The sequence below is a fragment of the Panthera onca genome, chromosome B1 (assembly GCF_046562875.1).
Source record: "Panthera onca isolate mPanOnc1 chromosome B1, mPanOnc1 haplotype 2, whole genome shotgun sequence".
Taxonomy (NCBI): Eukaryota; Metazoa; Chordata; class Mammalia; order Carnivora; family Felidae; genus Panthera; species Panthera onca.
In genome coordinates this window covers 42,377,127-42,391,993 of record NC_138342.1, presented here as the reverse complement: position 1 = coordinate 42,391,993, position 14,867 = coordinate 42,377,127, and the positions used below count along the sequence as shown (strand labels likewise).

At 38.9% G+C, this 14,867-nt stretch overlaps 1 protein-coding gene across 2 annotated transcripts in view; it reads left to right on the top strand.

The window, feature by feature from the left end:
• The window catches only part of SCFD2 (sec1 family domain containing 2), a 399,921-nt gene that overhangs the window by 74,149 nt on the left and 310,905 nt on the right, over positions 1-14,867 (top strand). For both annotated transcript variants that reach the window (XM_060655043.3, XM_060655042.3), the window contains exon 4: positions 1,672-1,847. In XM_060655043.3, the coding sequence (XP_060511026.2) occupies positions 1,672-1,847 (176 nt within the window). The remainder of the gene's footprint in view (positions 1-1,671; positions 1,848-14,867) is intronic.

The following is a 14,867-nucleotide window of genomic DNA, read 5'->3' as shown; positions in this document are numbered from 1 at the left end:
GCCCATTCAAAAGTCTTTGCAAATTAATAATCCGAGCACTGACAAAACCAGTAGGAATCTTGATAAAATACTAGCATAGATAAAAAAGATATGCTAAATTTCTATACAAAGGGAAATGTTACAGCATATACAGGACTCTATGTGAACCAGAGAGTTGAAGGTAGCTTACTGGAAGGGGATGTAAAGAGGAGGAAAGGCTGTTTAGTTGTGCCGAAGATTAGGAGAACAGGAAGCACTTCCAAGGCAGGGGCACATGGCCAGGCAGAGCCCAGAGAAGGAGCTGGAAATGCGTGCGCACTGGGTATCATGGTTTGTTTCGTCTTATGGCTTGCAGCCTTCAGCTCCTGCTATTAGGTGGCACAAAATGTTAAAATAATGAGAAAAAATGACAAATGAACAGATGTGACTTTTGTGTAATACTGAAATTATTCCGTTTGCCAATTGTGTGTGAACAATTAAGTTTTAGCAGGACATACTGTATCTAAATATTTTAATGTACTGTGCCTTTATTATACTAGAAAAATGACTGAAGAAGAGGGAAATGTTATGCTGATTTCTGGGAACGCAAGACTTAAAACACAAAAGTTTGTTTATTCAAATTTCACACACTGGGTTTTCACGAAAATGATGAATAAAAAAACATGCAATGACAGTATTATTATTTCTCATACCAAGAGGTTTTTAAAAAATTTACTAGTAATATGCTGTTTTAGACAAAATTTCTGATGGTAGTTGCTTTCTACCATTAAGACACAGTTCTATGATTAAATCAAGCCCAGCACTGACAGAATAAGATGTGCAGGAAAGATTTACCAGACTTGCATCTAAGTTCGGCCCCATTGCCGCCTTCTTGTCCAGTGGAGAGAATCTGGTGTTCAGGAGTTTCATCCACAGTACCGATGAATGGCAGGAATGCAGTCTGAGACCCTGGAGAATGTTAAAACACTTGAAGGACTGCTATAGGCAAAAGTTGGAGCTAGAGGCTCTGAAGGAGTGAATCTTCAACAGGCATTTTGTTTCGTTTTTCTTACAATCTCTAGTCCTTTATGAGATGGGGCTCTGGGTCTAGGTCAAGGCAACCACCCTAGTAAAAATGATGCCAAACATTTTCTTCTGATGCCTTGTCTTCCAGGTTTGTTTGTTTGTTTGTTTGTTGCCACTCCAGTTCTCCATAGGTTTTTATTTCATGTAACAGCCAGCTTTTATCTTCATGAATATTGTCATGAACCCACTGATACCAGTGATAAGGTTTTAGTTCCAGTCATAACAGATTTCTCCTCCGACTTTCTGTACACACACGCACCATTAGAAATTTTGCCTTTTTGCTTCTTCGATTGTTATGTCCTCAGTCTTGGAGAGGCACCCTATTTTGAGCTCACCAATACTTACTGGTGTAACTTTATCTGAGAACTTATTTATGGGGCATTGTAGAATTACAGGATAAACTCTACTAGCAATATGGCCTTGGCCAGATGGCTTAACATCTGCGTCTTTACTTGTGCAATGTAGGTAATAGTTTCAAATTTGGTGTTGTCACCATGTTGTTTTAAGAATCACAAAGGCTTAGGAAAGCTCGCCGTCAACTCTGAAGTTCTGCCCAGTGCAAGGCAGTAGTATTACTGATGACATTCTTCTCATGATTTCACCATTGATAAATTATTGTTTCTCCAGGGAGAGTCACTCCGGGGCAGCTCCTGTCCTATATTCATCTCTTCAAGAACAACGTCAAAGCTTTAGTGAGTCACTGTGGGCTCCTACAGCTTGGGCTGGCCACAGTTCAAACTCTGAAACACCCACAGACTGCCAAATGGGACAACTTTCTGGCTTTTGAAAGACTCCTTCTCCAGGTATGTTGCTATGGGAGTTTCTTGGGATATTAATAGTTAAAATGTTCACTTCTGGGGAAAAACTTTGATTTTTATTGTAGTCTTAATAATAAGTCATATTGTTGACATATGCTCTATATCATATTCTCTAAGAACCTCCAAATTAAAATTACACTAGGAATTTTCCATACCTTTTTTTTTTTTTTTTTTTTTATAGTGACCTCTTTGGCTTTTCACTCAATATCAAGAATGTCTTTTGAGCATTTGACTAACCTTTGGGAACCTCTTCAACTTTATGCCATTTGGACCTTTCTTGATCTCTATGGCATCTTTATTCAATCCTTGCTGCTTTTCTTGTAGAATATTGCTACTATTTACATTTCTTCTGACACTAATCCTCAGATAACATCTAGCATGTGGCTTAAAATGATGTTTAGTAAAAGATGAGGGAAGGCAAACTACATTTGTGAATGTGGTGAATTTGAAGTGATTTGTATTGGGTCAGGACCTTTTCATGATTGATAAAACTTAAGAAGTTATAAAGCATTTCAAACTTAAATAAAATAATATGACATATCCACATATTCTCCACATAGAATCAGAATAATTTACCATTTTTATGTTTACTTTATATCCTTTTTCATTAAAGAAATAAAACTAGAAATAAAGTTGAAACATTTCTGATACTATACCCTTCCTTGCTCTGATTCTCCTTTTTGTTTTCCCAGAGGTATTCACAAACCCAATTCCTTGTTTTTATATTTTTATTAAATACTTACTTATCCATAAATAATACAGAGTATTGGGCTCTGGGTTTTACTTTTTATGTAAGTAATATTGTATTATAAATATTCCTAAACAACATGTGTTTTCCTCTCAACATCCTATTTTTAAGATAGTTCAAGCTGACATGTATTGATCTAGTTCATTTAAACTATACCATACTATTTGATTGTATGACTATACACACTTTATTTCTCCAATTCATATTTATCCAATTCAAATATTCCATATTTGTATGCGTGTGTGTGTGTGTGTGTGTGTGTGTGTGTGTGTGTGTATGGAGAGGGACAGAGAGAGTGAGAGGAAATTCAGTGGAGAGAGAGAGAGAGAGAGAGAGAGAAAGAGAAGAAATAGAGAAAAAAGAATATGGTGAATCTCCCAGGACATGTTTTTTGGTGTACATGTGAAAGAGTTTTTGTAGGATACATACCTTGGAAAGGATGTTAGATTGTTGACCATGCATATTGTTGAGTTTACTGAATATCCCGAAAGTGATCACCAAAGAGTTTGAACTAGTTGACCCTTGCACTAGGCATGGATGACATTTTGTTCCCTTACATAGTGTCCAGTACTCAGTTTTATCAAATTAGAACATTTTTTAAAATAGTGGAGTCAGTGCTATTTCTTTATGTAAGTTTGCAATTCTCTGACTCCTGATAAGGTTGGACATCTTGTATAGTATTTATTGGCTTTTCAGTCTTCCTCTTCTGTCAATTACTCATTCTTTTTTGTTTGTTTATTTATTTTGAGAGAGAGAGAGAGAGAGAGAGCAAAGGAGGGCAGAGAAAGAGGGAGAGAGAATCCCAAGCAGGCTCTGTGCTGCCAGCCCAGAGCTCAGCGTGGGGCTTGATCTCATGAAACGTGAGATCATGACCTGCCAATATCAAGAGTCAAACGCCCAACTGAGTGAGCCACCCAGTCACCCCTCAATTGTCCATTCTTATATTGTGCCCATTTTTATCTATTGGGTAACAGAAAAACTGTCTCATATCATGCAAATACTTCTCTAAGGATGTGGTTTGTCTTTTAACTTTAATTCCAGTATATTGTACAGAAGTCTAAAATTTTAATGTAATCTAGCTGGTTAATATTATCCTTTATGATTTGTGCTTATTTATGTTTTATATTAGAAACCTATTTATACCCCTAATTTCTAAACATGTTGTTCTATATTTTCCACTAAAAATTTACTTTTGACATGTGAAATTTTAATGCACGTGGAATTTATTTTTGTTTATGGTATCATTCAGATCTTTCTTTTCTTGTTTTGAGAGAGAGAGGGCACAAGTGAGCGAGGGGCAAAGAGAGAGAGAGGGAGAGAGATAAGTGGGGCTTATCCGGGACTCATGTTTACCCGAAGTGGGGGCACGAGCTCACCCAAAGCAGGGCTTGTGGTCACCCGTAGTGGGACTCAAAGTCATGAGCTGTGAGATCATGACCTGAGCTGAAGTCAGATGCTTAACAACTGAGCCACCCAGGCGCCCCTAACTTTCTTTTCTTCCGTATGGATAGTCTAGTCTCCCCACATTATTTATGAAATACTCCAAGTACCATAAATTATTTATCTAAGAGTCATTTTCCTCTTTCTCGTGTTGGCAAAGCATCAGTTTTGTTCCAGTGTCTGCTCTTTTCTCATGTGATTCAGGCAAATCCTGATTGGTCTCAGAATACATTGGCATTTTCATTTCCTTACCTGATGATTCGTTTAGCAGCTCAAGCCAAAGATAGGCGAAGGGTAGTCTGCTAGACTACCTACCTAGAAACACTTCTAGGAAACACTTCTAGGAAACACTTCTAGGAAAGGTTTTCTTTTTCCCTGACAGAAGATACATAATTAGGAAACAATTTCCTTTTTCTGCCTCTTGATGTATGTTTGTGACATGAGCAGTTTTGATAATGAAGGGAGCTCACTGAGATCCGAGGAAGACAGAGTCTGGATCTTTGATGACTTTGAAACTTAGCTCAAATATCTTGTTTTGTGATATAATTATTCTTCTTATTGTTTGAGTCATTTAAAAAATGTTGGTTTTCTGTTATTTGGAGCCAAAAGATATTCATCCTTTTCCTACTAATATATGATATGCTAAGACGCCACATAAAAGTGAGCATGTTTCTTACTTTCTAGTCCGTTCCAGGTTAGTCAGTTTATCCATCACAGAATTAATACTACAATGTTTTAAAATCAGTATGTCCAGTTTTATGCTTTTCTTTATAAAAGAGAATTACAAGATTTATTTGTGGGTATTTTAAAGATTTTAATACCATTGTGAGTTGAATTTCTTAAGGTTCAATTTTCTAATTGTTTGTTGCTGGCACACAGGAATACTCTTGACTCTTGCCTGGTGATCACATGTCCAAAAACTTTGCTTTTGCATTATATTTGTTTCTTCCTTTCTACACTGGACACCATTTCTTTCTTAGTGCACTGACCAGATACGAGGACACTGTATAACAGAGGCAGTGAAAAGTGGTATCTTCGTCTTATTCCTGAGTTTAAAGAAAATGTTCTAAAATTTTACCATTAAATATTATGTTTGCTGAGGTTTTTTTTGTTTTTTGTTTTTTGTTTTTTTGTTTTTTTACTTTTTTAAAAATCAGGCTAAGAATGTTCCTTCCTAAACCTAGTTTGCTACATTGTTGTTTTGTTGCTGTTGTTTTTATCATATGTGAGTGTTGGATTTGATTTAATACAGATTATGAATTTTTTAGATGACTATGTAGGGTTTTCTCACCCTTAATTGTTAACGTGGTGACTTGTAGTCATAATTTTTTAGTGTTAAAGAATCATTACTGTGTTCCTGGATAAGTTCAACTTGGTCCTGCCCCACTGCTGGATTTAGTTTGCGAATACTTTACTTAGCTATTTGCACTTAGGCTCCTAGGTGAGATTAGCATATGATTTTTCTTTATTGTGGTGCCATTGTCTGGTTTTAAAACAAAGGTTATGATACTTTTTTTAAAAATCAGGATGAGTTTCATTTTTATATTTTCTGGAGCTATTTGTATAAGAAAGGAATAATCAGTTGCTCAACAGGGAGATATCTCTAAAGAACCACCTCCCCATAGCTTTGTTGTTGTTAGATTTAGATTTTTATTTCTGATTTAATCACTTAAATATTTCTAGATCTATTTAATTTCCTGTTTCTTCTTGAGACTTTGGTAGTTGATATTAGCTTAAGTTGGCTATTTATTTGTATTTTCAAATTTATTGGCAGAAATTGATTCATAGACTTCTCTTAAATATTTAAATCTCCTTTGAATATATAGTTATATTCCATTTTTAGATGCCTAGTATTTTATTTTTATTTATTTATTTTTATTTTGCTCACTTTGTTTTTTATTTTAGTGTTAGTGGAATTTTATTAATCATTCTAAAGATCCAGCTATCTGTATCTGCATCTATCTCATGTATACTCATACCTATAGCTAACTATTAAAGGCCATGAGTTCATACTAACCACAATTCTGATCTAATACCACAGGGTTATTGTAGCTTTTTCCCTTTCCCTATTTGTAACTTCCCTCTCTGACCATGAAGAACCTGTCTCCCCTTACCCTCAACATATTGAATGACATGATAGATTCCCCCCATATGTAACCAATCTCCCATTAGAGTTGCCGCGCCTCTCACGCCCTCCTCACCTCACCTGGGCTCTGTCTTCCTGCTGCAGGCCATGGCCAAGTCCACATAGATGTTCTCTTTCGCCTCCCACACAGGCGGTCCTCCTGAAGCTGCCACGTGCATGCCCTTTTCGCCTCGCTGTAGCTCTGACATCTTGCCCTGTGCTCCCCCTGCCTCGCCCTCGTGCATGGGTGCCTTCCTCACTCCTCTCAGGCTCCGGGACCCACCAGCAGACCCCACTGCTGCCCCCACGGCACAGACACCTCCTCATTCTGCAGGCTCTGACCCCAGCCAGAATATTGCCTTTGCCACTCCCCTGTTCAGATGATCTCACCTCCCTGCTCAGGCTCTGACACGGTCTTTGGAGACTGCTCTTCTCCAACTTCCAGTGAGTGCTTTTTTTCACCTCCTTTGGTTCTAACAACCCTGTAGACTTGTTACTTCCCCCCTGGATCCCTGTATAGTCCTTTAGGCTCTGATAACCTGCTCCAGGCCACTGCTCCAACTCCTTCCCTCCCCATTGCCCTGCCACACAGCTTCCTCACCCTCTGCTGCCCACCACTTATGTCCTCTAAGGTGATTCTCTAGCTCCAAAGTCTAGCAAAAGTGTTTTAACACAAGGCAGAGCAGTTTTCTCCCAGGAATGATCATCTTTCAACTCACTAGAGGTTTCTGAAGAAACTTGATCCAGTATTAATGCTAAGCCATCTTATATTTGTAATTAAGTTTTAGAATCCTGTTCCATATTAGACTGCCTCAGATGTGACCACAGGACTTGGTGTGGTTCTTTCAGCAAGTGGAAAGGAATAAAAACACTGGGGAAAAGAAGTAAGCGTTTAAAATGCAAAAACCCTACTTCTTATCATAATTGCATGTTACCCGGCTAGCACTGTGTTCTCCATCATTTCTGGATCCTTGCATGTTAGTGTTGTAGCAGAGGCAAACTTGTAGACTGGCCGTCATAATTGCTCTTTGTATATGGACATGCTTATTTTATATAGTATACATTTACCCATTAGTGTAACAAGTCCTAATATAAGGTGAGCTGTCCCTTTTACAGACGTTAGTTTGATAGTAGAGCATCTAAGTTTATTTTGAGGACGAAGGCAACTTCTAGCATTTCCCAAAGAACTTGAGAGCCACTTAGATGCAAATCTCAGTCAGCACGGAGAGTTGTTTATTTCTTTGGAGACTCATTTCCACCACTTTCTACCAGGCCTTTGTCACCAGGACCTCAATGTTGACTTTATGGCCTAAGTAACATTATAGACAATCTTGGTTAAGAAAAAGAAATTGGTCCTGGAAATCTATACTTAAGTACAGGTTACTGCATTTCCTCTACACTACCATCTTTTGGTTCAGTGGTTTAGGCGATTTTATGACAAATCAGCAACAGATCTGAGTACAATTCATAAGACTTATGTTTGGCTGAGGCTTCTGAAAATGACAGAAAGATCATGTTGTGTGCTCAAAAGAGAAACTTTTTTGAGTGTTGTTGGGGAAAAATCTAATATTTATTAGCAGTGAATATGCTTTTAAAGACCAAAGGAGATAAAACAGCTTCTCAACTCCTTTTCCTCTCCCTTATCTCCAAGGTCCAATATCACAGTCTGTGTTTTAGGTGTTTGGTACACGTGTGCACATTGCCAAATAATTGTTTCTGTTTCAAGTTTCAAATGTAGGAAAGAGCAGATTTAATCTGAACATGGATACATATGTGATTCTATTCATGAATGTATTCACTTGTAAGAGTAGCTTTGCTTTATTTATTTATTTATTTATTTATTTATAATATGAAATTTATTGTGAAATTGGTTTCCATACAACACCCAGTGCTCATCCCAACAGGTGCCCTCCTCAATAAATCAAAGTACAGATTTACTTATTTTGGATAGTCGTCTACAAAGAATTCTCTTTTTAGAGTGGAACAAGAGAGATTGATTTCATCACCTCATCTAATTAAGATCAAATTGCCTACCTCATAGTCTTTGCTATTGTTAGGATTGAATGCAATTATGTACGTACATCACTAAGTACAGTGCTTGACATTTAGTAAATACTCAATAAATAGTAGTTATTTATTCTTTCAGCTGAACCACAAATATTACAAATGCCAATTTATTTTATAAGAGCAATGCCTTCAACATACTCTCGCCTAGACTTTGTTTTTCTAACTTGAAGTTTGTTAAGGAAAAATGAAGTTGTTCCTTAGGACAATGTTACTGCCTTTTTGTATTTACTGTTTGATAATATTTAACAGCATTTTTCTTTAAAGCTAGATGTAAATCCCAGTGTTTCTAATCTGTATGTCTGATGTTTTTGTGCCAATTGTCACAAAGAAAAACTTTATTGACCATAATTTACTGTGGTTATGAAACAGTAGCAAGCTCTGTGGTAGAAGAGGCAGCTGTGTTTATATTTCCTAAAATAATATACTTTATACATATGTGTTACCCATCTCCAGTTATTTCTTTGGGCAGAATTTACATTTCTAAATTAAAATATCACACTTGGAAAGGGAGTTTGAAATCAAATAAAATGAGTTACAAAGCCACTCAAGATAACCCAGGTACATGTTGCTTTAGTCTTAAATTTCACTTGCCTTTGCAGTGAAAAGTAGCTATACCATTTTACTAGTTGTCAAACCAGTTTTTTTATGCGTAGAATGAACTCCTTTTATGAGATACTAAATTTCAGAATATCTCTTCTGTAACAAATCACATTTCCCTTAGCTAAAGAGTATGCCTGCTTGTGCTGTAACAAACTGGGGGTTCACCTTCCCAGTCCTCTAGAGCTTCTGTGAGGTCCCCAGCCATGTGGCGCGGCTTGGAAGTAATGCCTCATTTCAGTTCCATGCATGACCACACCGACACCCTGGGAGGTCCCGTTTTGTTGTGACTTGTCACTTGCAAAAGTGCTGGTCACATCATTTGGATAAAGAGTGAGGTACGAGGCAGAAAAAGATGATTCCCAAAGCAGTCCTGAGTGTCGTTTACACATTAAGGAGATTTTTCATAGGATTTTTCCTGAGAAGGAAAACTGTGGAGCATGTTTAAAAGAAAACCTCTTATTTCTTTTATACTCGACTCTCAACAGTTCTGACACCAAACATGTAGGACTCCCTACACCAACCAATCCTCCAACTCTAAACACCAACTGGGTGACCTACAGTTCAATCATGACACTAACTAAATGGAGCTAGTGCAGACCCCACAGGTTGTAGGCACAGTCCCACAAGACTCCCCCCCTTCCCCCCACTTTAGACATCAATTGCAAGTCTGGGCTTCTCATACTTCTGACCAACCGGTTAGATATCAGTTCGCCCATAACCCCTTTCTCGGGCTTGATATTTGGTATAATGGCACACAAAACTCAGGGAAACATTTATTTAACTTGATCAGTTTATTATAAAGGGTATTACAAAGTATATAGGTGAACACTCAGATTAAGAGGTACATAGGGTGAGGTCTGGAAGGGTCTTAAGTGCAGGAGCTTTTGTCCCCATGTGGATGGGATGTGCCACCCTCCCAGCACATGGATGTGTTTACCAAACCAAAAGCTCACTGAACTGTATACTTGAAGTATTTTTATGGAGGCTTCATCATGTAGGCATGATTGATTATTAACTCAGTCTCTAGCCCCTCCCCCTCCCTGGAGAAGAGTGGGTAAGGCTGGAAGTTCCAAGCTTCTACTCATAGCTTGGTCTTTCTGGTGACCAGTCCTCAGGAACTATTCAGGAATCCACTAAGAGTTACCTCATTAGAACAAAAGATGCTCCTATCACCCAGGAAATTGCAAGGGATTTAGGAGTTCTGTGTACCAGGAACCAGGGTCAAAGACCAAATATTAGAACAAACAATGATTCTAGAATTTGTATCACTCAGGAAAATATAAGGATTTTAGAAGCTGTGTGCCAGGAACTGGGGGCAGAGACTAAATATATAGTTCTTATTATGTCACAGTGTTTTTTACAGTATTACATCAAAATAACTGCAAAGGCAAGTATTAGAGAACAACAACTTTCCCCCCTTCCAGATTTCCATGAGGTGGGTCTTTGTAGGCATGCTCTTAGTCTGTCTCTGACCCTTTACATCCTCCTTTCTTGGGAAGAGGACTGTCTTTTCTAGTTGGCAAATTTGGGATGATTGAATGGGCTCAACTCTGCCTTTTCTCCTCTCGAGAGGTGCTCTGTCTGTGGAGAGCACTGTGGTACTCAGCGGTTTCAGCACCAGAATCTGCCTTCTTCTTTCTCCACTCTTCTTACTCCTTAGAGCAAGCTGGCAGCAGGGAGTAGGTGCTCTGCCCTGTGTCTCTATGGGAGGGCTCCCTGGTCAGAGCTTGCCCCTGACCCGGGGGAAAAGGCTGTCTGATTCTGGAGCTCCATAGGAACAAGCCACTTGGCTGACAGACCTAATATTCTATCACCCAGACTGGCCTTTATCACTAAAAAAAGGGATGTTTCGACTCATGCCTTTACTAAGGTCTGCTTTATTTCTCAACTTGTTCAGAAGAGAGGTGTGGTTTTTTTGTTTTTGTTTTTGTTTTTGTTTTTTGGTGGTCCCTTTGGAGAGCCCTACAGTAATCAGTTGTTTTGAATGAAATGTCTTAAATATTTTGGGAGAAGAGTTAAATGGGGATTTATTAGTTATCTCTTTGGACATTTGTATTAAGCAGTTTTGTACCTATAAAGAGATGTAGGGGGGAAATTGTAACATAATACATAGGAAAACTTTATTTTTTAATGATTGGGTTGAAAATAACAAAGGTAATTTTCCATTCTGAAAATAAAAGGGGCAGATTTGGTCAGAAGAATACTACCATTTTTCATTGATTCTAAGATGTCAATTTTTCCCCACATTTTAGTATTTCTGAAATTGGGATGCATCCTGAAATTCATGGTATTTCTTAGTTTAATGGCAGTATTCTGTTTCTTGCTGGAAGTATATAAAATAATGGTATATATTATTTGGTAATAATGGTATATATTATGATCAGTGGTATCTTAGAGTCAATAAAATGGGGCTTTGAAGGTAGGAATTCAGACCTTAGGTTTGACTTGGTGTCTTCCTGACTGCTGTATTGCCCATTGGGTTAAAATAATGTTATTTAAATGGCAGTTTTCCTTCACTGGCCATGACTATGACAAATGCCATGGCACATGACGTATTCATTTCACTGTAGCACTTTTCATAAATTGAGGAGGTTTCCCGCCCCGCCCCCCCCTCCCAGGCCCCCCCCTCCCCCCAGTAAGTTTGTGCCTAGTGCACTATGCTGTGAATACGTTACCTCTGGGGTAATCCTGCTGCCATGTAAGAAGTCTAATTGCCCTGAGACCTCCATATTTTTAATGTTTTTTAATGTTTATTTATTTTTGAGAGAGAGATAGAGACAGAGAGAGACAGAGAGAGAGACAGAGACAGACGGGGACGGGGTTGGAGAAAGCATGAGCGGGGGAGGGGCAGAGAGAGAGGGGGGGACAAAGGATCCAATGTGGGCTCTGCACTGACAGCAGAGGGCCTTATGTGGGGCTAGACATCATGAGCCATGAGATCACGACCTGAGCCGAAGTTGGATGCCAGAATGAACCATCCAGGCACCCTGAGACCTCCATTTTTGAGATGACAAGGGCTCTTGTAGAATCCCCAACCTTGCCTACCAGCTGTGTGAGGGAGCCATCTTGGATGCCCAGCTCATGGAGCTTTCAGGTGGTTGTAGCTCCAGTGGACATCTGACCACAACCACACAATGTTCCAAAACAGGACTGCTCGAGCAAGCCCTCCTCAAATTCCAGATATGACTCCAATATTGTAATTAAAATAAAGTGTTTAATTCAAGTAGAAAAAAAATTTTTTTTTCTGTGTGGATTCTTGATAGCTTAAGAATGTGTTGACTTAGCTTTGGTCCCTAGAGTGAAATATAACTTGTATAATATTTTAAATATAAAAACACTGCCTTTACATTGCTAAAAATTGTGACAGATTATCTTAATTAAACCCATGATTAGTGTTTTAAATCACTACTGATACATAAAATTTAATTATTGAATTTGCCTACTTTTTACCTATCTTGCATGTAACTCATTTTGATTAAAAACATGTGAGACATTTTATTCACAACTGCTGATTACCCATTATGAACTAACTAAAATTTAGTTAGAACAACCGACCTGAAATTAGTTAATACTATTTAAGAAATACAAACACCAAGAAACACTACTTAGAACAAGCGAAAAAAATAACTACTGAATACAAAGATTGTATGTTCTCACAACTTTTCTAACCATTTTCTTTGTTTATCCTCCTTTCCCTATAAATAGCTGTAGGGCCTCTTTCTCATGGTTCTGGAGAACCACATTATGGCCACATTATGGCTAACTCCTAAGTATTAATTTCAGTATTAAGTTATAGATCTCCTTTTCCCAGCCCCATGCACATGCACATGCACATGTGAACACGTGCATGCGTACACACACACACACACACACACACACACACACACACACTTCTTCCCTGCATAACAGGTCGAAAAAAGAAAAATAGAGCTGAAGTAACATTGATTCTGGTAAATAGGAAAACTTGGGACTTTAAAATATTAGGGTTTTTTTCCCCCAGCTTTTCTGATGGCTGGTCCAGATCAAAACTTCAATGTCACGTCCTCAGGAAAGCCAAGCCTTCCCTGAGTAGCTCTGTCATCACTTTAGTTTAATTTTGTTTCTCCTTTGCTGATAGTTTTTGTTTACACACTCATTGTCTCCCTTGCTAGACCATAAGATAAGTGAGACTAGGGACTTTGTTGACCCTGTTTACAGGTATGTTCCAGAATGTACATTCTTCATTTTCATGCTGGCCATAGCAGGCTTACCTGCCTGCCTGTGGGAATTTGAGAAGTTTGTTATAAACATGGAGTTCACTTGCCACAGAATGGCACCTGAATACGAATAACTACTTAAGTCCTTTATGAGAGTTCAGAATGATGCTTTGCATAGACATAGGACTGAAGCTTTTTATGTTAACACCTATTCTGACTTCTTACATAGCACATAGCCACCCAAAATAATGGCTGTCCTTCCCAGTCACCTTTGCAGCTAGGTTCTGGTGAATGAGACACAAGCACAAGTGAGGTGGGCCGCTTTCAGGCTGTGCGCGGAGAGGGTAGGTACACGCCTCTTACCCTTTCTTCCTGCATGCTGAAATGCAGCCAGGATGGCAGGAGCCGGCGTGGCCATCTTGGGTCGCGAGAGGAAGCTGTGCGTTGGAGATGTTTAAATGAATGATGGGAGGACCATGGTTGGTTTGCTGAAGATGGTGTGAACACTGTACCAGCCCTGGACCACCTACCCGGACTTTACGTCACTGAGAAATACATTGTCTTCCTTGCTAGACTGTAAGATAAGTGAGACTAAGGACTTCGTTGACCTTGTTTACAAGTATGTCCCAGAATGTACACCCTTCATTTTCATGCTTGCCTATCTTGCAAGCCACTATAATTTTGGGTCTTTGTGACAGTAGCTAACCTACATTCTGATTAACATGGTCGTCTCTTGCTGCCGTTTTCATAGCAGTGGTTTGTTCTGTGAGCCTTGAAATTCTGATCGTTTTATGATCTCATGAGAAAGCGGTCAAAGTAATGAATTGTCTCAATGCCTGCACTCTTAAATGTCACCAGTTTCTGGGATATTTGGAAATAGTGTATGGGATTTAGATTACTTAAATGCAGCCATAAATTATTAGAGCTTTAAAATTTTCCAAACAAATTTGCTGAATAAGTCCTAGATGAAAGACATTTGGAATTAAAGAGATCTGAATAGATTAACATGTTGGTCCCTCAGGGGCTTACATGATTAGACTCTTTATTAATTGACAAGACTTCTACCCCCTCGTTCCCCCCACAATTCTGAATGCCTGGGGAGACACTGTAACTAAAACGTCTCTGGTTTTTAGAAATACAAATCATCCCTTCATCACCTTTTCTCTTCTCCCGGGGAAGCCCCTGCCTTCTAGTTCTCTGCCAAGAAAGGTGTCACTCCCCAATGGTGGAGGGAAAATCAGCTGAAAAGACTTTTGCAAAAGAAAATATTCTATTCATTCCATGTAATAACAATCTGTTGAGTCCATGCTGCCTGCTGGGCCGTGAGGTTACCGATGGAAACATTTATGGCTTCTTGCATGTGCACAGTTTATCATGTAATGTCGATTGGCTATCAGTGCCTGAGCACCATTTGTGCCATGGCTGGGGATCTGGGACCAGATGGGATTTTCTAGGCTTGTCTGAATATGTGAGTGCTGAACCTGTAGTATTGCGTCTGTGGAAAAAGTAAGTCCTAGATTCTTCTCAACCAATTTATACATGCACTTTTGGAACTGCTGATGAAGACTGGGGGACTGCATAGCAGAGTCTGGACAAGTTATGAATTTGCCTATGGTCTTACTGCTAGCAAGTATTGGAGCCAGGTTAAAACCCAGATCTGATTGAAACCATGGGCTTCACTAGTATGTATGGCTGGAATATTTGTCCTGGGGCAGAACGTCCGAATAACTATTGGCCGTTTAAGTCTTATATTCCACGCATTCTTGTTCCTGGGCATTCAGATCAAAAAGTTTTCAAAAACACAGTAGGATCTACATAGGCCATGAATT